This window comes from Anastrepha obliqua, chromosome 3, assembly GCF_027943255.1.
Source record: "Anastrepha obliqua isolate idAnaObli1 chromosome 3, idAnaObli1_1.0, whole genome shotgun sequence".
NCBI lineage: Eukaryota > Metazoa > Arthropoda > Insecta > Diptera > Tephritidae > Anastrepha > Anastrepha obliqua.
In genome coordinates, this window is record NC_072894.1 from 15,150,830 (window position 1) to 15,175,490 (window position 24,661).

Here is a 24,661-nt window from a genome sequence, read left to right on the forward strand (position 1 = left end):
ATGACCTGTTAGCATACCTATGATAGTTCTGCAGTCCTTTCGCGAGAGCGTAAGTACGAATTAAGTCAGTTTTTTGTCGTTAGTTCTACACACAACTTTTGCTGTTTTGTATGTGGTCGGATTAGTCCACCTAGCTTCCACTCGCCTTTTCATGTGGTCGTCCATTTCATTGTATATTGTGTTTAGCGGTTTTGGTATGTCGTTCTCTTGCTCAAAGGGTAGTCTAACAGAACTTTTTGCTATCTCATCTACTATTTCGTTCCCCATAATACCTTTGCGACCAGGTACCCAATAGATATGCAGCCTACTGTTTGCGGCTAGCCTTTCTATGGCCTCCCTGCTCCGTCGAAGATTTTTGGACTTAATACAATATGAGCTTATTGCTTTTATTGCTGCTTGACTATCCACGTATATATTAATTGTTGAGTTCTTTCTTGTTCTAGTGTAGGCTACCTCCGCGGCTTTCCCCACAGCAAAAACTTCCGCTTGAAAAATACAGCTGTGGTCTGGCAGCTTGATAGGCTTATCCCTTGTTTTGAGCAGTAAATAGCCGCTCCCACTCCGTCTAAAGTTTTAGAGCCGTCTGTATAGATGTGAAAAGAGGAGAAGAAACAAAAAAAGAGGAGGATAATATTTAATGAAGTTAGTGACCAAAATTTTAACTCCTTACATTAAAGTATGTGCATTTAAAACAGGAAATTTAACAAATATACACCTAACTTTACAATTTGTCTTTAAATAGCACACATTTTTTTTTTTTTTTCAAAAAACGAAGTAAAAATATTTGAGGTTTAAAACGGCTGACCTACGTGACATTTTTGAAAAAGTAGTGTGGGCAGGACTAGAATTTTTATCGCACTTTTCTAATACTAACATATTTGCCTATTATGCCAAACCGAATTCTCTTAAAACAAACACTTTTACATTTACTAAGTGCAGCCAGATCGTGAATATCTGACATTCTGCTGTAAATACCGCTGCTTGGTGGAATAAAAACTTTCTGATCTTGCATTTACGCCTGTGGTCAGCTCTAATGGCTGCGAATCAAAAAATGCTAATAAAAATCAACTAATAAAAATGTTCGCCAGCTAATAGCAGCATCAGTCAGCCAGTCAGTCGGTCAATCGGCCATTAGTAGGCTGTTCCATTAGCTCACTTTATCTGTCATCTACTTTTTCTCGCTTTAACATCGAGCGTGAAGCTTTAGTTGAACGTTACACTTTTTCTTTTAATGGCGTTTTGTTTTTTTTTTTTTTTGTTCTTTTTTTCAATTTCGAAGTTTTCATTTATATTTATGTGATAGTAAATATGTGTGCGAAGTTACACCCTGCAGCCAAATCCATCGGTTCTGAACTACTTTATTACCAGTCTCTTTTGAAGCTCGCTTGATATATTTTTCAAATGCGAACAACTGGTATTTTTAATATCTTACGGAATTTCGCGAATTCCATCAACATTTATATTCATCAAATTCTCATTTCGTGTATCCTTAACATTTGAAGTCTTCTTATTTATAAAAATAGAGTAAGATTTGTTTTTGATACACCTACAATTGGTAATTTTGCAACTGGTGTATTTTTACTCACTCTCGTATTAATATGACTACTTCCATCATACAGTGCCTGCACGGATACCTGCATACTCATGTATAGCATGTATGCACGTATGTGTATTAATATCGCTCTTTGCTTTTGTTTACCACTTGTGTTTCATTTCTTTCTACAATCGACACTAATACGTTATGGGTGCAACCAGCTGACCAACAAAGACACAGTTTTTCTATACTTTGTGGTTTATGCTCGTAGATTTATGTTTGAGTTGGTAGTGAACTCTGTAAGACACCAGAAATCAAATATTGCTAATGACACAAATTTGAGAAAATCCATGTTGGGGGATAAATCATTTGTTTTCATAATCGATATTTAGCTGATCGATATTGGGAGCGGCTGAAACGCGCTCTGGCATACATTGAAGACATTCAGATTAAATGCTTATGCTTCCGTGTTAAACCTATGTGCGTACTATACAGTGGATAAAGCAGAATTTTTGTGTGCTTGTGCGTAAGTTACCTGCATATATAATATACATATATATATATGGGGCATTCTTTCTCAACGGGAGACCCCTATCTGTCCAAAAATGTTTTTGACCTAGAGAGTTCTAATAGGGCTTAAAATTTAACTCTTTTTATCTACTTTTCAATACAGAGTGGCCAAAAACGAAATTCAAGATGGCTCATTTAATATGGCTAAAAATGTAATCAAAATTCATTAAATTCATTCTAATAACCTATACCAAAAAAATTCATTTCAACGGAAAGAGTTGTACGAGGTCTCAAAATTTAGCTAATAAAGTTTACTTTAAAATACAAAATGAAAAATTTTAAAATCCAAGATGGCGGCCACAACATGGCGGCTAATTTTTTAAAACTACTCAAATCCACTTAAACCCCTGAGTAACGAGTTTCATGCGAATTTATGTGTTTTTTCAAAAATCCGTCCGCCATATTGGATCCGCCATTTTGAAATTTGGAAATCTAACACCATATTTGTAATCAGCGACCCAAAAAACCCCCGAGTAATATTATACATCCTCCCTCTCATCGTCCTCTTCACAAGCTGGGCAGAGTACACTGTCTGAGATGCCCAACCTTCCCATGTGCTTCGCCTACAGAAAGTGGCCCGTCATCAGTCCAACCAGCCGTCTGCACTCCCCCCTGCTTAATGACAGCAGGGTTTGCGACAGTCGTTTGGACATGACAGGTAGCATCAGTTTGCTCCATCTGCAGCCTCTCTCAGCCTGCCAAGCTCGCTTGTGGGAGGTAGTTACCCATTTGCTAATCGTGGCTGTGATGGCCGCAGAAGGGAGTGGCAAAACGGGCTCTGGGCCAAAGAAGTTGGCCTCAGAGCCCATCTTAGCTAAGGAGTCAGAGGTCTCGTTACCTGCGATGTCCACGTGTCCCGGGACCCATGTTAGCAACAGGCTATTATGTCTACCGACATAGTTCAGCCTGGATTTACAGGACTTGACTACCCCTGATGTGGTTGGGGGGCTGTCTAAGGCCATAAGCGCAGCTTGGCTATCGCTGCAGATACATAGTTCTGCCTCTCCATCGATTTTCCACAACAAATTTAATCGCTTCGTGAGCTGCATACACCTCCGCTTGAAACACAGATGCATGCATTCCAAGAGCAGAGTGCAGTTTTGTCCCGCTGGATTCCACGTAGACCCCAGAGCCGGATACCCATACGCTGTGTAAGTATGGGGAATGTTTATGCAGCTACAACAACAACAACAGCAAACCTCCTAAAGCAAAATTTTGTGAAACATAAAATGAATGACGTCGACATATCAGTCAAATTCGCTCAGAGCCGAATAACGGTATATAGGTAGTACACCTCTAAAAATCTTTTCACCATGAGGCAAAGCAGCATTCTGTGGTGAAGGTATTTCAAACATCATTTTTTTTTTATTAATAACACGGTGTAACAAAAAAAAAAATTAAATATACTTTTATGGAGACCTAGCACGATTTGTGGCTATTGAAAAACTAAAAAAAATGGTATAGGAGAAATTTCCAATACACCCCCAAAATCTCATTTTATGGCCATAAAACCGTTTTTCAGTAGGTTGATGTGAACAATCCCTCCTAACTTCGCCAATTTCCATCCGATTTCGAATTTGTTTTTTTAGTTCGAAAGAACAAAAACAAGCCTTTTTGACAGTGTGTTATGTCCATCAAGATACAGTTTCTGCACCCACATTTGAATTTTTTCCCGGAAAACCTGGGCCAGATGAGCGATGAACAGGGTGAAAGATTTCACCGGGAGATAGGAGTCATCGAAAAACGTTTTCAAGGGAAGAACTCCATCAACATGCTTGCTGATTACTGCTGGTCCTTGAAACGTAAAACAAGTGATGACTCTTATAAACGGAGCAGGTCTAGCAAACATTTTTGAAATTAAGATTAGTTTTTCCCGACATCTTTTAAAATTTTAAACCTGTACTGTTTCATACTGATGATGTGTTTATACTGACACTTGGTATAAAATTAGTAAAAAAAATAAAATCTTAAAACTCGCACAACTCTATGAATTTTAATTCAATTACAGTTAAATATAGCTCATTCGACGCAGAATTAAATTCACTATAACAGTAGTCTACTAAAAAACATCCTCAATATCGGATAATATCGCAAAAATGATGTCAAAGTTGAAAAAATAGAGAAAAAATAAAAAAATTCCGAATACTTCCGTCTACAGTCTCGTCAGTTGTCATTTCAGAAAAATTGTCAACACTCTCTCAAAAAGGCTTGTTTTTGTTCTTTCGAACTAAAAAAACAAATTCGAAATCGGATGGAAATTGGCGAAGTTAGGAGGGATTGTTCACATCAACCTACTGAAAAACGGTTTTATGGCCATAAAATGAGATTTTGGGGGTGTATTGGAAATTTCTCCTATACCATGTTTCTTAGTTTTACTATACCTACAAGTTGTACTAGGTCACTATAAAAGTATAATTTCACTGTCGCACAGTGTAATCTATAACATAGCAGTCGCTTAACTACAGGGTGGCTCATATACATAGTGTTTTTTTTTAATCGTATTTCATTTTGACAGGAAATCTTAACAGAAAGTCGAACGCTTGAGCAACGTTGGAAGATATTGGGCCTTAAAGCAGCTGGAAATGGACAACGATTTTGTTCGAGAAGTCATATTTTCGGACAAATCCATTTTCCAATATATCCAATAAGCTAAACTGCCGCGTATAAACATATATACTTTTTATATATTATTGGCAACGCAATTGACCCTACATAACCTACCCCCTTCTTGAGTGTTTGGCCGAGCTTTACCTCCTATTTACGATGGGCATCTTGATATTTTCCCCAAATGGTGGGACCTACAGTTTTACGCCGTATCCGAACAGTGGATGGTTTCTTAAGAGCTTTCTTATGGCAGAAAAAGATGGTTTGCCAATGTTTGCCGGTGAACGATGGCTATTAGAAAAAATAAATTCTATCAATTTGTATTTCGTGCCCGGGATTTCGAACCTATGCACTTACGAATGATAGTTACGCACCAACCCATTCGGTCACGGCGACCCCATTTAGGAGGCAGGTCCCATTAATTTAACTTCGAAAAGCCGATGCTTTCTCAGGGAGTAACAGCTTCATGCGGATTTTGGAGCGGTGGCGTCATGGCCCATTTTTCTTTGAAAATACTACTGGAAATGTAATTTCGGTCAACGTTAAGCGCAACAGAAACTAAATAAACGATTTTTTGTAGAGGAAAGTGAAGACATATAGTTTGGTTTCAGCAAGATGGCAGACCATGCTACAATCAGTCTTTGGCCCATCGGAGCTGCGATTTGACGCCGTAAGGCTTTTTGTTTTACGGTGCCCTGAAGGTTCGTGTTATCCGAACACGCTATTAATGATTCAATCCCTTAAGCGAAATATAGGGCAAGCCATTCTTAAGCGACAGGTCTTGGAAAACTAGGGCAGCAGTATAAGATACAGCAGCAGTATAAGCCACATGAATAACGTACAGATTTTGATGCTTGAACATTTTTTTCTAATCTTTAGAAAGAAGCAACTACAGGGTTTGATTGAAAAGTAATGAGGCTTATTTTTTTAAGCAGTTTTATTAAACCTTTTAGCTTGTACAACTAATATTCTTCAAAATAGGACTCTTGAGCGTCAATACACCGCTGGTAGCGGTCCGGGTGGGGAAGCACCGGAACCCCCATCTTGGCCAATGCAGAGGTGCAGAGGAAGGCGGTGTGCGCTGGCGCATTGTCGTGATGAAGGGTCCAATTGTTTACGAGGTCGGGCCGAACCCGGCTGACGCGGTTTTTCAGCCGAAGGAGCACTTTTTTGTAAAATGTCGCGTTTACAGTGCTTCCTGGAGGTACAAACTCCTTGCGGACGATGCCTCGAGAGTCGAAAAAGATGATCAGCATGGTTTTGACCTTGGATTTCGACATGCGCACCTTCTTAGTTCGTGGCGACTGGCATGTGTGCCACTGGGCACTGGACAGAGATTGGTTCCCGTAAGCCTCCTTGAGTAGCCCCATGCTTTCGGTACTCGTATTGTTTAGCTTTACGCAAAATTTGAGCGAGTAACGTTGCTTCAACGATCGCTGCATTTTCGCCACTCCAAAATCCTAACACACTTTTAAAACAGCTTTCACGCGCGGAGCGATGTTGACTTCTCCGCTGTTGCCAGCAAACTGGGACCGGTTTCTAGAGCAAGGGGAAGGTCCAACGTTCATTTTCCCCCACCAGCCGATTCGGTTGATCGCTTGGTAGACGCTCCGCGCGGAAAAGCTCATTACTTTTCAATCAAACCCTGTAAATTGGGGCACTTGTATACTGTTTCGTATAGTAGTAGTGGTAGCTGTCGGTGCTGAATGATATAAGTGATTGCGTTCACGCGTGATAGGTAATGATTCTATTCCATTCAAACTTTTTCTGAATACGTCTCTTAAAAATACGCTAAATATTTTTGAATTGAAATTCGTCAATATTTTTTGACAAGAGGCATTTTAGTTAGAATCAAAGGATCACATAGAACTTGTAGAAGATAATTGTGGGTGATTTAACTTGTAATGGCGCTCAACGTGTTAAAATTCGAGATTTAAGTGAGTGTAAAAGAGTAAAAGTATCAAAAACTCGAAAGAACAGGAGCCTTATTTATTGGGAGGTTGAATTAGTTTTAAAGGTTTTTTTCGAAGATTTGGGGCTTTATTGTGAAAAAACGGTACAAAATATTTTATTCGAAGTATTGGCCATCGCTAGCTACAACTTTCGCCCATCTTTCGGGCAATTTCCGGATGCCGTTTCTCCAAAATTCTGGCCGCTGCTTGGCTATCCATGACTCAACCCATATTTTGGTAGCCTCGTACGAGGAGAACCGCTGGTCCGCCAAATCGAGACTCATATGCCGGAACAAATGATAATCGGAGGGAGCTATGTCTGGACTATACGGCGGGTGGGGTAACACTTCCCAGCCAAGCGTTCCAAGGTATTTTTTGACAGGTTGAGCAACATGCGACCGAGCGTTGTCATGTTGCAAAATAACCTTGTCGTGCCTTTTTACCGTTTCCGGTCGTTTTTCTTTCAATGCCCGGCTTAAACGCATCAATTGCAGTCGGTAACGATCCCCCGTGATTGTTTCGCCCGGTTGGAGCAGCTCAAAATATACGACGCCGACCTGATCCCACCAAATGCAGAGCATGATTTTCTTGCCGTGAATATTCTGCTTGGCCGTCGACGTTGATGCGTGGCCGGGCAAACCCCATGATTTTTTGCGTTTTGAGTTATCGTAGTGGATCCATTTTTCGTCGCCAGTCACCACCCGATGCAAAAAACCCTTCCGATTTTGTCGCTCGATCAGCAATTCGCACGTAAAAAATCGCCGTTCGACGTCGCGCAGCTTCAACTCGTACGGGACCCAACGTCCTTGCTTTTGGATCATTCCCATCGCTTTTAGACGCTTGTAAACGCTTGATTTATCAACGCCCAATGATTCAGCAAGCTCTTCTTGGGTTTGGCACGAGTTCTCGTTTACCAATTCCCCCAATTCCGCGTCCTCGAACTTTTTGGGCTGGCCAAGACGCTCCTTGTCTTCGGTGTGAAAATCACCACTTTTGAATCGTCGAAACCAGTACTCACATGTTGAAATCGACGGAGTATGGTCTGGGTAGGCCTCCTGCAGCAATTCACGGGCTTGGGCTGTATTTTTTTTTCAAATTGAAGCAGAAAAGCAAAGCTTCCCGCAAATTGCGTTTCGACGGCACGAAAGTTGACATACTCGGAGCACGAAAACAGTGCGTTGTTTATACTTCAGCGAAATGACAAATACTGATAAACAAAGCCTAGGGATGAGGCTTTGTCATGAATATATATTCAGTATTGCCAACGCGATAAACGATAAATAGCGCCATCTGTGTGTCACCTTTAAAACTAATTCAACCTCCTAATAGTTTTAGCGGCGTTAACTCAATATACAACCGCATTTGTAGAAAATGAGCATTTCCTTTGTCAGTTTTATTTAAAAAGTTCTCCCATTAGTTCCACTTCTAAGGCTAACAAAGCCGCAGCTGTTGAATTTTGTGGACATACTTTTCGTATATTGTCCGTTAGGTGAGACTTGGTATTGCTTCTGGAGTCTGAGCTGGAATTATCTGACCGTCTACTCCTCAGCTGTTCTGCTCTCTCTACACGGAATAGTAAGAACCATAAGTAGCAATCGCTGGATCTTCTCAATAACCGCTCTCCACTATCCTTTCACGCATATTTGTTTCCCTTTTATCCCCACTATGCAATCACAAGAGACGATATTTGTATTTTTCGTCCAAGTGGGCCTTCGCTTGGTTAACCATATCATCTGGCCTAAACTAACCCACCGCTGATAACACTTCATATGAAGCAACCTTCCGGTATTGACTTCATTCGTAATCCACTTGAGTGCGGACTTGTACATACACATATACATTTGTATGTATATTATGTATTCAATGACGACCTCAAGCAGTTAATGCAAACAAGCGAATACGTCAGATAAGCAGCTCATAGCCACCAGCAAATCTGTGTTGAATCGCCATACGTTCATACTCGTAGTTGCCAACTGAGTAGCAATTGCAAAAGAGGCAGCCAATTTGATGCCATAATCAAAGCTCCTCCACCATGAAATGTACTAACATTAAGTAACTGTTCTCACAGTCATTATAGCCAAATGGTTCCGACAAGCCAAATTGTGCCGCCAACAATGCTAACCCAATTTGTATTTAACAAAAGCATTAAAAAACAGCTGCAAAATGTGTGTTTGTGTGTACGCCCAGTGTTACCCCTTTCATTTTATCTAAGATAGGGCGAGATTTAATGACCCCTGTCTCTGCGCTCACTGATGTGCATAGCTCAGCTGCTCCTGGCACTCGCTTGTTAGTCAATGAAATATATGGGCAGCAGTTAAGGAAGCAAAAAAATCAATTGCCCTGCAGGAAAAACATACGATATTAAGAAAACTTTGTAAAAAATGATGTTTTTTTTCGTTTCTAACCCTCGTTGGGCACCCGGGTCTGACCAGACCGGCGTTTTCATTTTTAAGATATTGAGTTAAGATTTCGATTTTTAATTTTGACTTGAGCTTCCAAGTAGCGTTCTAAAAATTATTTGTCTACCGATTTATGAATATAACCATTTAAAAGGATCCTCGAACAAGACGAAAAAGGCAAGACCCGGGTGCCCAGCCGAAAGTTTTATAAAAGGTGTCCAAAGAAGAGTTAAGTTTGTTATATGACAAAAAATCAAATTAGAGCATCTATATTTTTAATTTTTTTTAATATTAACCAGTTTCGCCAACGCTTGAAAAATTATCATTGAATTCGCACAGATTTTTTTTACTATAAATTATTTGTATCAGTAGGTATAAGACTCTGTAGGTAGTAAGACTTAAATCTTTTGATAGTACTTGAAAATTATGATATGCAACTAAAGGGTGATTTTTTAAGAGCTGTAGGAATGTTTTAAAAAAAAACACGTAAAATTCAGAAAAATGGATGAAATTTTTATTTAAATCGATAGACAGTCCATATAATTTAATGTTTGAAGATTATTTCATGCAAATGTTGACCGCGACTGCACTTCAAATGGTCCATCCGCTTAGTCCAATTTTGGCATACTCTTTCCAATGTTTCGGCTGGTATCTCACATATAAATGCTTTAATGTTGTCTTCCAATGTGTCAATTGAAGCAGGCTTGTCTGAATAGACATGAGCTTAAACATAGCCCCACAAAAAATAATCTAAAGGTGTTATATCGCACGATCTGGGTGGCCAAATGACAGGTCCCGAACGTGAAATAAATGTTCACCAAACTCCCCTCTCAACAAGTCCATTGTCATGCGTGCTGTGTGGCATGTGGCACCATCTTGTTGAAACCACATGTCATGCAAGTCAAGCTCTTGCATTTTGGGTAAAAAAAAAGTTGAATATCATTTCACGGTGGCGTTCACGATTCACAGTTACGTTACGATGCGCAGCATCTTTGAAAAAGTACGGTCCAATGATACCTCCAGCCCATAAACCGCACCAAGCTGTGACATTTTCTGGATACATTGGTAGCTCTTGCAATTCTTCTGGCTGATCTTCACTCCAAAATCGACAATTCTGCTCCAAACATGAGCTTCTTCGCTGAACACAATTTTTCGACTTAAAACTTTCTTCACAGAACACGCATTTTTGTAATAAAATTCAATGATTTGCAAGCGTTGTGCGTTTGTAAGACGATTCATGGTTAAATTATAGGCCAAACTGAAGATGTTTAACCTGTCAAATAAACCACGAAACGTGCGTCAGCTGTTTAAAACAACTGTTTAAAAAGATAATAGCTAAAAAATCACCCGTTAGAATGATTTACACATGAATTAAATCCACTCTTCCGTAAATTTGATATAAAAAGTTTACGGATCGATATTACTAACAAATGCCCAAAAAATTATGACAAAAAAGGAAACGAGATAAGTATTTCGGTTTTTTTAGCACTTTTTTGAATTTTAATGTGTTTTCAGGGTCACCATACGAAGCAGTTAATTTTTGTTTAAGCATGGGGTATCAGTTTTTGCGCGTTTTGGAAGGGAAATTAAAAAAATAGATATCGATCTGCTAACTTTTAATACCAAATTTACAGAAAAGCGCATTTTTCATATGCAAATTCGACGATAATTTTCACAAATTTGCCTCACAGGTAAATTTAAATAAATAAAAAATAAAAATTGATATGACTCACAGTACACTGCTTGTGCTATTTCGACATATGAGTTTCAGTTTGAGTAGGCAAAGCACCAAAAGTGCGTGTCATAGAAAAAATTAACACCAAAAATGAAAAGGAACCTCACTCGAAATTAGCTTAGCAGACACCAGTTCGACCCCGATGGATTTCCCTGCAGGGTGGGTTTGGGTACACACATTAGCACTCACACAAATGTATTATATGTTGTGGATATGTATGTATGAGTGCACATCTCGCTTCGCACGCCAATATTATTGTTAAGGCTGGTGAGGCAGATGCTGTTTTCTTGTGTTTAGGCCAGATTTTTTTCCAAAAGATAGCATGAAAATAGCTGCTGTTTTGACTTGCGTTATTGCCAATTTGCACTTTTTAACACTTCCCAAATAATGTTTCGTTTTTTTTTAACTTCTCTTGGCACAAAAATTGACAGCTGATCCATTCGTACACTCATTTGCCAAATTGTGGCTACTGTAGCCGTTGCGCTCCACCCTCTACGCACGGATATCGTTATAATCTTGTATGTATGTATGTACAAATGAATGCATGTATGTGTGTATGCGTGTATGTATATACCCTGCAGTCAAGCCTACTTTTACTGAACTGAAGTTAGTGCCAGTTTCTTTTGCAGCTGCAGTAATTTGTCTGTTATCTTTTTTCAATGCGCGCAACTGGTATTTTTAACGTGCCCATGTCCCACGAACTAGTCAGCTTCTGAATCATAATTGGCAAAAGATGCATTGCTTCTCAACATCAACATTTGAATTCGTGAAATTCCCATTTCGTTCATCCTGAACACTTGAAGCGTTCTTATTTATAATACTTACTTACTTGGTTATATGGTCTGGTCAGGAATCACAACCCGTTACCGGATGAAAACCGACTGCAAATAGTCTCGCCAAGCGTTTCTGTTTTGTGTACGCCTTTTCCGATTTGTTACCCTAAGCGATGTTAGAGTCCCCTCGATTTGGTCCTTCCATCAGAGGCATGGACTTCTCCTTCGTCGTTGCCCTCTAACTTGCCATCTGAACACCTTCTGAGCTGGAGCATCTGCAACCATACGTTTGTGCTCTAAAACTCATACAGCTCGTACCGCGTAGAGCTCATACAGCTAGTAGTTTATTCAGCAGTAGTAGTTATCGCCAACACGAAGAGGATCGAAGATTTTCTGAAGTACCTTTCTCTAGTATACTCCAAGAGCGGCTGCATCAGTATACGACACAACCCATGCTTCAACGCCATAGAATAGCACGGACCATATTTAAACGTAATAGCATGCGCGATTCATCGGTTTATCTCCTTTCTGATATCTGTTGTTGTTGTGACGGTGATGCCAATATACAGGATTTGATTGAAAAGTAATGAGCCTTCCCGCGCGGAGCGTCTACCAAGTGATCAACCGAATCGGCTGGTGGGGGAAAATGATCGTTGGACCTTCCCCTTGCACTAGAAACCGGTCCCAGTTCGCTGGCAACAGCGGAGAAGTCAACATCACTCCGCGCGTGAAAGCTGTTTTAAAAGTGTGTTAGGATTTTGCAGTGGCGAAAATGCAGCGATCGTTGAAGCAACGTTACTCGCTCAAATTTTGCGTAAAGCTAAACAAAACGAGTACCAAAACCATTGGGCTACTCAAGGAGGCTTTCGGGGACCAATCTCTGTCCAGTGCCCAGGTAAAACGGTGGCACAAGTCGTTCAAGGAAAGCCGGGAGGACGTCGAAGACGAACAGAGATCTGGAAGGCCTTCGACGACGCAAACAGACGAAGATGTGAACCGGGTTCGTGAATTTTTGAACATTGACCGTCGTGCTAGGCTACGTGAGATCAGTGAAGAGTTAAATTTAACTTATTACGATGTGCGGGAAATCGTGACCGGAAAACTTGAAATGCGCAAAGTGTATGCCAAATTGGTTCCAAAGGTTTTGACTGATGAACAAAAGCAATTGCGTGTGGAAGAGAGTCGTGAAGTATTGGAAAGTGACGAACAGGATAATACTTCGGACAATTATATCACAGGAGATGAAACCTGGTGCTTTGAGTACGATCCTGAGGGCAAGAGAGAGAGGGCGGCACACGAGCCAGTCGCCACGACCCAAGAAGGCGCACATGTCGAAATCCAAGTTTAAAACCATGCTTATCATTTTTTTCGACTCTCGAGGCATCGTCCACAAGAGTTTGTTTGAGCCAAAAGGTTTGATAAAACTGCTTAAAAAAATAAGGCTCATTACTTTTCAATCAAACCCTGTGTATATAAATTCCTTGGCAATTACAAATGTATGGTGGTTGTCCGCTAAAATGCTGGATCCAAAGCGCCGTGTATATTTTCTAGTGAACTGCATACACCTCGCCTTATCCTCGTTATCCGCCAGACCAACTCTAGTTGACTCTCTTTCGATAGCGGAAAATGCTGCGGTCATTGTCATCAGCATATGCAAGAATCTGGACACTTCTGGTGAAAATAGTGTAATTTGCACGAACACAGGCTCTCCGCACTACCCCCTCCATGAGAAAGTTGAAGAGGTCACACGATAGTGTATCGCATTGTCTGAAACCTCGCTCCGTATTGAAAGGTTCGGAGAGGTATTTTTCTACCTTGGCAGAGCTGGGCGTGTTGTCATTTTGCAAAGCCGAACCAGTTTTGCGGGAATACCGAGCTCAAACATTGTGTCGCATAGGCGATCTCTTATCGCGCTATCAAAAGCAGCCTTATAATCGATGAAGAGATGATGGATTATGTTGTTATCTTTTTCATGGGGTTTTTCCAGGATTTGGCGTAGTGTGAGGAACCTGTCCATGGTGGTCTTTCGAGGTCTAAACCTCACTGATTCTGGTTTTAGTCTTTCACACGATACGCTTGACAGAACCTTATATGAGATGGCGATAAGACTGATTTCTGGGTAGTTATTTATAATAATTGAGGAATATTTGTGTTTTATACGCCCGTAATTGGCTATTTTGCAACTGGTGCCACTGTGGTCCACCTCGAACTAGTTCCAGTTCATAAACAAAATGGTTTGCTGCTTAGTTCGCTTATATTCACTACAGAGTACATATGTGTGTATGCATGTATATATGAATGTATGTATGCGTGTTTTACTGTAGGTATTTAAGCCTGTTGGCAACTTGACTGAATGCTACAAATATAAAGGGTGTTTTTTTTAGAGGTTAGGTTTTCACGTTGGCACTACTTTTTTCGTAGATGGTCTTTTTGACAGCTGTCACTTGATTTATGCTCAGTTTGGTTTGCCATTTCATAATGAATAGACTTACACCTGAACAACGTTTGCAAATCGTGCAAATTTGGGCCCAAAATGAGATGGCCACCGATCCCGATTTTCACAAGAAAATTTTGTTCAGCGATGAAGCTCACTTTTGGTTGAATGGGTATGTCCATAAGCAAAATTGTCGCATTTGGAGTGAACATAATCCACAAGCCATTGCTGAGACGCCGTTACATCCTCAAAAAGTCACTGATGGGTGTGCTCTATGGGCAGAGGGAATCATTGGTCCATATTTCTTTAAAAATGAAGCCGGCCATAATGTTACAGTCAATGGTGAGCGCTATAGAGCCATGATTTATGACTTTTTCGTGCCTGAATTGGACGATGTTGATGTGGACGACCTTTGGTTCCAACAAGACGGCGCTACATGCCATACAGCCAACGCAACAATCGATTTATTGAAGGAAACTTTTGGTGAGCGCATTATCTCGCGCCGTGGACCTGTGGCGTGGCCTCCAAGATCGTGCGATACAACACCGCTGGACTATTTCTTGTGGGGCTATGTGAAGTCGCTTGTCTACGCAGATAAGCCCGAGACGATTGACGTCTTGGAAGAGAATATTCGGCGCGTTATTGCTGACATACGGCCCCAATTGCTGCAAAAAGTGGTCGAAAATTGGGTCTCTCGGCTGGAATTTATTCGAGCCAGCCGCGGCGGCTACTTGCCCGAAATCATTTTTAAAACATAATGGCAAACCCTTATCTTTATAATAAAGCTAAATTCTTGGCCATAACATTAAACTATATACGTTTTATTTCATCTTGAAAACCTAACCTCTAAAAAAAACACCCTTTATATGCGCATGTATGCAATTATTTTCGAAATTACGTTATTTGTTTTGCCAACAAGCAACCACCAACAACGACAATAACACTTAGTACAACCACCAACAGCTGGCCACCAATGAGCAACACTCAGCAGCCCACCAAGACCACAAATTCAACACCGTCGAGTCAACGGGTGGCCAACAAGTATTTTCTTCCTCAAAATCTGCAACTTCCCCCGCTATTTTGTTGAAATGTTTTGTTTTTGCCAGCAGTTGTATATTGGCCAGCAGTTCATTAGTGTGCCAGTTATTTTGCCAACAATGTGCGCATGTATTAGTGCACACCTCTGAGTATCCCCTCCCAGCCAGAAGGCGTTGCAGTTGCTAATGGTGTTGTGGGAAAGTGTTTGTTTTTGTCATTGTTTTTATTGTTGTTGTAGATGTATCTTTCTTGGCATTTAAGCAAATCTTTGGGGCGTTATGCAACTAATATTTATAATTAATGGACATTTTCGATGGTAAATTATTCCGGTATCGCCAATCGTGAGGAAGTATTATGAAAATTTTAAACTTTTTTAAGCAGCAAACAACCCTTGGCTGCAACTATCAAAAACTGATTTATATTTGAAAATAAGGAATTTTTATAAAAATCGAAATTACATAAAAAGTCGAAGTAGACGAAAAGTGGATTTAAATGCTGAAATCCAAAGGTACGACAAATTAACGTAGTTGATATAGAGAATTCGCTAATGTCTTTAAAGCTTCAAAGCAAATCTCAAGCAGGGTTGCACTTAATGCGTCTCGGAGAATCGGGGGGATGATGAGAAGAAAGTCTTACAAAATGGGAGTGAGGAAAAAGGCAGGATCCTATGATAATAAGTCAGGTTTTCATTTCCATTGGGGGGTATTTTTTAAGAGACGGATGCCAAACCCAGCTTTCAACAAGCTATTCTGGGTTGCTTCGCCTTCTGACATTAGCTCGCTCTCAAACGGATGTTCGGAAGCTACCCAAAGGATACTTGGGCGAAGCCCGTAAGTTTTGAGCTGCTTGGACCATATGCAGAAGAATCGTCCTAGCCACTCCCAAACGAGTGGCGATCAGGGACTTTCCCTACTTCCGTGGGCTTCTACATATGGAGCCAACTTCAGCCTTGAAATCCAACGTATGTAGAATCTCTCTTGCCAACAAGTGCTACTTTGGGCCAAGTAGGCAGTCGAGTAGTAAAGTCCTTTCTCGACGAATAAAAGGCTCTCATCATGCCCATCCTAACGTATGTCCCAGAAGCTTGGACGATGACAACATCCGATGTGACGTCGCTTGGAGTGTTTGGGAGAAAGATACTACGGCAGATTTTTGGACCTTTGCACGTTAGCAACGGCGAGTCTCGTAGGCGATGGCTTTTAAAGTGTTCGATGCGATTGTGGCGGAAGCGGAAGAGAAAGGCCTTGGAAAGATCAAGTGGAGAAGGACTTGGCTTCAGCAGGAGAAAAAAATTACTTGCGCGCTTTGTTAAACTCGGTCAACCTCGCGTAAGCGATTATTACGCCAATCAAGAAGACGAAGAGAATAAGGCAGGCCTATTTTTCTAGAAATTAAATTTCTTCAAAGATAACCATAGAAGAGCAGTTGCTTAGAGAAGAGTGGGTTGGTAATTTAATTCTAATGGAGCCTTATCTTGCCAGAGGACCAGAGTCGGAAATTTACTTTTCGTCAATAACTTTCCAGTAGTGAGAAACGCCTATTCACGAGAAGGGAGAAGGGGGACAGGTCAATCCCGTGACAAAAGGAATTCAGTTGGATTACGCGCTACTGCCTGCTTGATTTGTTACTGAGTGCACCGAAAAGTAGCTATTTTTTGGAGGAATCCCTATATATGCCGATAGTTCGGTGGTGGAAGCAGTAACATATATTTCATCTGTGGATGTGAGTAAGACGATGACGATACTGGTATTTTTTTTTCAAGCAGATGTTGCTTTTATCAAGGAAATAGTCGCTTGAGACCCTTGCAAACGATCACCATTTGTTTCGAAGCCAAACAGCAGCCGAGGAATTTAGTAGGTGACTTCGTCGCAGTCAAGCTTGTATTGATATCACTGTTGATAAATCAGCTGATCAACTGGCAAGGTGGGCTTTGAGGAGGTTTTTCAATGCAAATAAAGTGTTTTGGGTTTACTTTGGTTTGCTGCAGTTTTCTTCTTGCTTTCTGTTCGGAAAAATCTCAAATAAAAGGCAGGGACAGTATTACGCTTATTCTTGGCATTGCTGAAGAAAGTGCCGTTGCGAATTCCAAATTTTGTCACAATAATCGTGTTTTCGAATCTCCAAAAGATAGAAAACCTACGAGTGTATTTCTGCCACGAAAAAGCTCCTCATAAAAAACCATTGCCGTTCGGAGTCGACTTAAAACTGTAGGTGCCTCCATTTGTGGAACAACATCAAGCCGCACGCCACAAATAGGAGGAGGTGCTCAACCAAACTCCTAACAAAAGTGAACGCGCCAATTATTTATTTATTTTACTCAATTATTAATTTCAGAAATATTCGTATGAGAGCTCACGATTGAGCTGTATAGGCTATCGTGGCGAAGGTGGATAAGGCAATGCTGCCCACCACAACTATTATTCCCTATAGGAACGATTGCCGCTCAGCACTTAAAAGCTGTTTCTTATTTTAAAGCACAATCCCTTTCAAATCAGTCAGAAAAAGCTTAAAAATTGGAGTCTTCATTTTCCAAAAATCTAATTTTAGCCACGTCCCCGTGAGTAAGCCGACTTTATCAATTTATCAGTTGATATAAAAATTTGTAATTGGGAATATCTGAACCCCCGTGTAGTCCAGTCCTCTTCCACCTATGATCATATAATTTCCACGACCGCAGAGCCGAGTTGGCAAAAACAGGAAGAAGAGGTCAGAACCCGCCTAGTGCCACTTCCATCTAGAAAGGCGAATTTCAATCATTTTGTGGCTCAAGCCTGCACAACTTTACTTTAGGTGGAAGCATAAAAGTTAATTGGAGCTGTAACATTTCTTTCATTCACACGACGTTCTTCTTCTTAACTGGCGTGATACATTAAATGCCTTAGCGATTTTAATCGAGTTCATGGAAGTACATCCGCCGTTTCCTCTTTCCTTCTGTTCTTCGCAACTTGATCTTTCCAATGTACAGGTGACCTAGTCTGCCTGTCATCATCAGCTGATACCTCGCAGAATACTTTCAAAGCCAAAGCGTTTGTATCCACTCGCACGATATGACTCCTCGTATTCTATAGGGTATTTAATAGTGATATTCTACCGCACTTTTTCATGCACATGTTTGTACATACATTTTCATATAAAATATTTACTTATTATCTGCTCCGCAGGTCGAAACCGGCAAGGAAATGTATCGCGCTGTCATCGAAGAGGTTGCTCGTTTCCTTGATCGCTATCAAACGCAAAGACAGCAACTGCACCAAGTACAGCAGCAGCAACAGATATCTCGATCCAAGAGTCTCTACCAAGTTTATGATGGCAGCAGTAACGGCCAAGATACAGAACAAAACGCCAGTGGCGATAAATCAGCAGCCACAACGTCATGTTTACGCGCGCGCAGCACCAACAACCCAAACGTAGACCAGAAGCAATCGGCCAATAGTAGTTCGAAAACAAGCCGCGCTAAAATGGAACACGATGCCATCAACCCGTCGCCCAATAATCCATATACAACCTTCAAGGACTTCACTTGGTAAGTTATTACACGAATTTCGCACATTCAAATTTTAAATTGACATGTACGCTCTTCTTCACCTCCCTACAGGCGCCGCTCGCCCAGGAAGTATGCCGAGTCGAAGGCACTAGCCGCCGCCAATGAAGTTGAAGAAAAATTAAATCAGGAAGCTTTTCGTCTTTCACGTACGATACAAAATCTGCTCAACACATCTACACAACAACCGGATTTAACGCAGCATCGTAACGCATTGATCGCACGTAGCAATGGAGCGCAAAGTAAAGTGACGAAAATGCCACTGCTGCCGCCACCAACAAACCCAGCACCACCAACCATCATACCAAAACTCATTATGCCTGCTCAAAGCAATGCGAATAAGAAGCATATTACAAATGCTGAAGCGGATAAATGCAACAGTCTCGCAGTTCCAGCTGACAGCTCGCTTGCCACCGCCACCGCTGAAATGCTATTCCTGCGCGCAAACGTCATACGCGACTCTCGCCTATCGTTGCGCAGCTCCACCGATAGCTCAGTACATTCCACCACCTCCAATTCATCGGCAGTGTCTTCCTCTTCGTCGTCGGCTGCATCGACCACTTCGAGCAAAGTCGAGACCGACGAGGATATTACGCCGCCGCATCCATTTCATTCGATCGCACTGCCAAACAAGCAGCATCAACATCCGCTCAGCTCAGCCACAGAGGATGAGAGCGGTTTCAGTTCGATAAGCTCTTTTCATGATGTCGGTGTACCTTTGAGCTCCACAATGATATCGAATCGCATGTCTTTGCCGAACGTAAAATTCGGTACAGCTAACTGCGCTAAAGTAACGGTTACCGCATCTGACGTAAGTGACAACAACGAGACCAGCAACAGTCGTAATTCGACCTTGAAAGCCAACCATCCCAGCAATGTGCTCGGACTACCGCTGCAAGCCGCACACGATATGCAACACCGCTGGGACACAACAACGAAAACTAGTTACCGCAACGCCAATACATACCAACGCTTCTCCACACTTTCCAATGAAGATGCGGCTGCTGTACTTTGGGTTTAGATGTCCATACCTGCACCTGCACCTGCACCTCATCTCGGCTCAAGTGTACTTTACGCATTTAACTGCTTAAATGTTTTTTTAGTACAGAAATCGAGAGAATATTTTTAAATTTGGTTCGGTTTGGAATTTTTTTTTTTTTTGCAGTTTTAAAGTAAAATTAATGATTAAGTGCTAGGGGCGCTTTATATCTAATTAGTACTGTTATTCGATGGTACACAGCAGTGCCTTTTATTATGTATAGTAAAATACGTATTTTAATGCTTACTGTTAGTTTTATGGTAGAAATTTAAAAACTTACGATTATCCATTTTCAAACCGTCCATTTTCTGCCACACATTCATGAATGCATTTATGTTGATTACAATATTTTCATTATACGAGTACAGTTTGAGAAACTTTTTTAATTCATGCTAAGATACGTTTAAAATGTACGAGTAAACTCAAATAAAACGCCACTTGGCCTTATTAGATTGCGCAGTAAATAACTGTATTGTTGTTTCTCTTCAAAACACACAAAAAACGTTGAAAGCGGCACGCCTATACCATCCGACGAAAAGGTCAAAGCTGGAGCATACCGACATTACTCTCTTAAAAAGAAATGGATACAGAAGTGTCGAAAAGGTCGAGCCAATGAGCAGCAGGGGATTTGGTGGCTCCTAAAATACTCAGGCTAAAAAGCCCATTGTATTTAAATGCAGAAGTGTGCTCCGCTGTCTCATCCCATGATCTACGATATTCGACACAGAAAACTCACAAAAATCCACAAGTCAGACACACGACGATAAGACCGCCTAAACAGGTGGAATGTATCCCATACGATAGCTAAAATGCGAGACCAAAAAAGTGCATATATTCGTCGAGGACTTACTGTTAAATTATCTACGAATTAACCCATTCGATCCCATTGTACTCGCTTGAGTACAGAAAAAGCATATTTTTCGAAACGACGTCAAAAGCCAACGCTTACAAATTTTTAAATGTGCTCGCCACTTTATAATACAGAGCAATGTCGAAAAGGAATACACATGTTTCTCCTACTTTTTTTTCGAGTCCCGTTATCCGTTATTCACTTGTCTTTGCGTGCACCTTTGCTATTTTTCTTCTTTTCATGGTTTAGTTTGCAATAAGCTCTCTGTTTGACAAAATCTAAGTTATCACGGAAAAAGTTCAGTGTTGTAATATTCACAATACATATAATTTGTATACTTTATACCAAAAAAACGAAAAAAGTTGTGGAAAAGTGCATTTCGGTAGGTTTAAATTCTAGTGTACTCGCATGGGTACAGTGGGAACATTCATATATATTTTGTGTGCATATTTCATGTAGATTTGGTAATGGATGTAAAAAAATTTTACGGAAAGAGGTTTCATAACCTTTCTGCGGCCACCGACTATATTGAATCAAGCGACCGTAGTCAATTCGACTTCGCTATTATACCGCCAAATACCCACTGTGACACAGATGAGGAGGACATTGAAGAGGATAATATATTGCGTGATGATATTCCAACCTTGGAATCGTATTTTTCGATTCTTCTTTACGTCATATGACCTTCTTAGAATTTTGAAAGAACAAGGATTTAAGGCTACTGGGACTGTTCGTGAACGGCGGACCAAAAAATGTCCTCTGAAAACGAAGGACAGTGGGAACAAACTTTGATATAATTGAACCTTTACATACCGTCAAACGATGGTCAAGACAAGAGAGGCGCAAGGTGAATGCCCATCAGCCGAAGTTGATAGCGGAATACAACTCAGGGATGGGAGGAGTTGACCTCCACGACCAAGCTTTGAATACTTACAATATAAAGTTTAGAGGAAAGAAATGGTGGTGGCCTCTTTTCACCACAATGATAAGCTCGTGCGTAGTAAACGCATGGAAGCTTTATAAAATGGCAAGTAAGAGTCAATGCGACTTGTTGCAATACCAACGTGAAATTGTGCGATTTTATTTACGCAATTATAATATCCGGGACATATCTTCAAAACGATCGACAACGGCATCAATAGCTGGTTCCTCATATAACCATTTTCCCAAAAGGATATCGAATCAGCTGAGGTGCAGGGAGTGTCACCAAAGAATTCGATGGATTTGCGAGTTATGCAATGTAGCCCTTTGCGTAGAGAGAGAATGTTTCAAAAACTTCCATACTGTTAACCGAACTAATAACCAAGGAAGTCTTTGAAAGTGTCTTTTTATTTAATACTCCATATTTTCATATACAGGCAATGTATATACATACATATTATCCCACTGTACTCGATTGGGTGCAGCCCAAAAAATGCATTTCTTTGATATTTTTTCATGTTTTTTTTTTTTGAAGGAGCTTAATTACACTATTTCAATAAACTTTTTATAAACGCATTTAAAAAAAATTGTTTTATATAAGGTTGGGATTTAATGGGTTAAAATTCAATGCTGGATATTGGAAAGTTTATGTTTTTTATCGGTGTCAATCCTAGTTCCCAATTGAATGAAGTACTCTAAATTAATAGATGACAAAATGAAGGACCGAGATTCTCTTTTTTAATTGCGGCGACCGCCTTAACATATTGAGAAACCTAGTTTTTCGTTCCTTCGATCGGAAGATGGTATTTTATTAGAGGCATTTCTAGAGCCGAAATACACTCACAATTCTGTCATTATACATTTAGTCCGGGAGCCAGGGGTCGTTTTTGGACTGTGTTTTTATACCGTTAAATTCTTGGCTATACTTGTGATTTAGCTTTCGTGAATAACGAAAGTGAACGTCAGCTGGCGCACCCGCAGTGGGTGTGATTGTGGGAGGGTACGAAACGTGTCGAAAAAAATTTCTACCAACTCATTTTATGCCGGCAGAATTTTTTTTGTGTATTGTTGACATTTAGTAGAATAAAACAAACAGAGTCAGCTGCGCGGTAGAAGGGGGAAAACACGTCAGCTGAACAGGTGAACTTGTAAAAAAAATTGAAAAGTAAAACTACTTTATGCCGATTGAAATTTTTTTACATAATTTTGGACACATGAAAATATAATAATGATGGTCAGCTGCGTTTATAGCGGTGGGAAGACCATCAGCCGAAGCAAGAATGTATCATAGCGTTCAGCTGACGTATTCTCCCCTCTCTACGGCGCAGCTGACTATTTTCTTTTTTTTATTCTACTAAATGACTTAAATGAATTGTTTTTTTGACACGTTTCGCAGCATCCCACGCACGTACCCACCGCTACTGGACCAGGTGACGGTTGGTTTTGTCATCCATTGGATGGCGTCTGCCTTCAGTATTAAAATCAATCGGCATGAAATGATGAGGTCAAAATGACCCCTGGGTCCTGAACTAATTGGGGGACGATGGCTGTGCAAAAAAAAAAAACCATTTTCACATTTAATGTTTAGAGGCTACGCTTGACTGCTTCGTAGCAAGAAATATTAAACTTAACTCACATTCGTTTCCTTCTTTAATCAATTTGGAGAAGACAGAGCATTCGTTCCTCCTTCCGTCAGAAACCTATTTTGCTGTTTAACAGTTATAGTAACAGTACTAGAAGCCCCGTCAGTGTAGGGTATATCACCGATCGTCTTCGTCTGGCTCATCTAAAGGTAGGCCCAGGAAACATGCTGTGACGACGGGTTGGGTCCAGAAGGAGAGGAGTGTTAGATGAGTAGGTTTCAGAGGGCATGTGAAAAGGTGCCTTAGTGTCGTGGGGTGTGCCTTCACATGCCGGACATATGTTTGGCATGTCGGGGTCGATTCTGGATAAGTAGGAGTTTAACCTGCTACAGTAACCAGAACGTAGTTGTGCCAGTCTTACGCGTGTCTCACGCGGAAGCTGGAGCTCTTCATCTTCTATAGGTGGTGGTTGGTTGTTGTTGTAGCAGCATAAACATTCCCCATACACGTGCAGAGAATGCTGTCGGAGTGACAGTCCCTGGCCGGATATAAATTCGGGTCGTTCCGGTAACGTAGAACCGACTGTCGTGGGAACGAGGTGGTTGTTGGTCTCCGATTACGGCATTCACAGGGCGGGAACTTAAGATCGTGGTGACGGTCTTCCGGTGAATGTCGTTTATTGACTATCTAAACACTTTCTGGTCCAGTAAATTTCTGTCAGTTTTGTCTTGGATCTCGTCGGCATAGTTTAAGAGGTGTCTCCTGACGTGCCTGGGAGGCAGCTCAGGCTCAAGCAGCTGTCTGCAGGGGTGAAACCTGCGGGAACATCCTAGCAGGAACTGCTTACTGAGCAGTTTATTGTGCTCCATTACAGGGAGCATTTGTGCCTCGTTGTAAAGGTGTTGAACAGGGGAGAACAGGAGGCAACCGGTCGCTGTCCGAATGGCAGTATTTTGGCATGTCTGTAGCTTTATCCACTGCGTGTTACTTGTTCCAGGCGACCAGACAGGCGCAGCATAGTTGAGAACCGGCCGACCAATTCTTTGTTTTTGCCCCAAGTGCTGCCAGCAAACGATTTGAGGAACGTCGTTGCTGATGGTGTTCGGCCAGAATATTCTACAGATGAAGCGAAGGCATTTGTTGACTAAAGATTTTAGACTCTATGTGATGGTGTTGGAGACCAGCCATGCTTCACTATCATACAAAAATACTAACTGCACAAACCTTGGCACAATTACGTTCTGGATACTGTAGCAGGTTAAACTCCTACTTATCCAGAGTCGACCCCGACATGCCAAACATATGTCCAGCATGTGAAGGCACCCCGCACGACACTAACCACCTTTTCACATGCCCCATCAAACCCACTCATCCAACACCTCTCACCCTCTGGACCCAACCTGTCGAAACAGCTTGTTTCATGGGCCTACCGTTAGATGAGCTAGACGAAGATGACCGGTGATTACACTACACTGACAGGGCAAAGGTACTGCTATAACAACAACAACAACTAACTTCACACTCACTAATGCACTTACGGTAGTCTACCGAGGTCGCTTGCAACGAACATAATTTATATGAATTTTTAACAATATTTCAGTTGTACATCCGTAGTTTCTTCTTATACATACCCGTACAGCATTTATGGAAAAAAGTTGTACCAATATTTTTGTCTTAACTACAATAGA

At 41.0% G+C, this 24,661-nt stretch overlaps 1 protein-coding gene across 1 annotated transcript in view; it reads left to right on the forward strand.

Annotated features, from left to right (window-relative positions):
- LOC129241223 (probable serine/threonine-protein kinase cdc7) overlaps nt 1-20,086 on the forward strand; it is a 124,898-nt gene extending 104,812 nt beyond the window's left edge. Inside the window, exons 3-4 of the mRNA XM_054877446.1 lie at nt 18,201-18,562; nt 18,635-20,086. Of these exons, the coding sequence (XP_054733421.1) occupies nt 18,201-18,562; nt 18,635-19,601 (1,329 nt within the window). The 3' untranslated portion in view covers nt 19,602-20,086. The remainder of the gene's footprint in view (nt 1-18,200; nt 18,563-18,634) is intronic.
- Nucleotides 20,087-24,661: the final 4,575 nt, after the last annotated feature.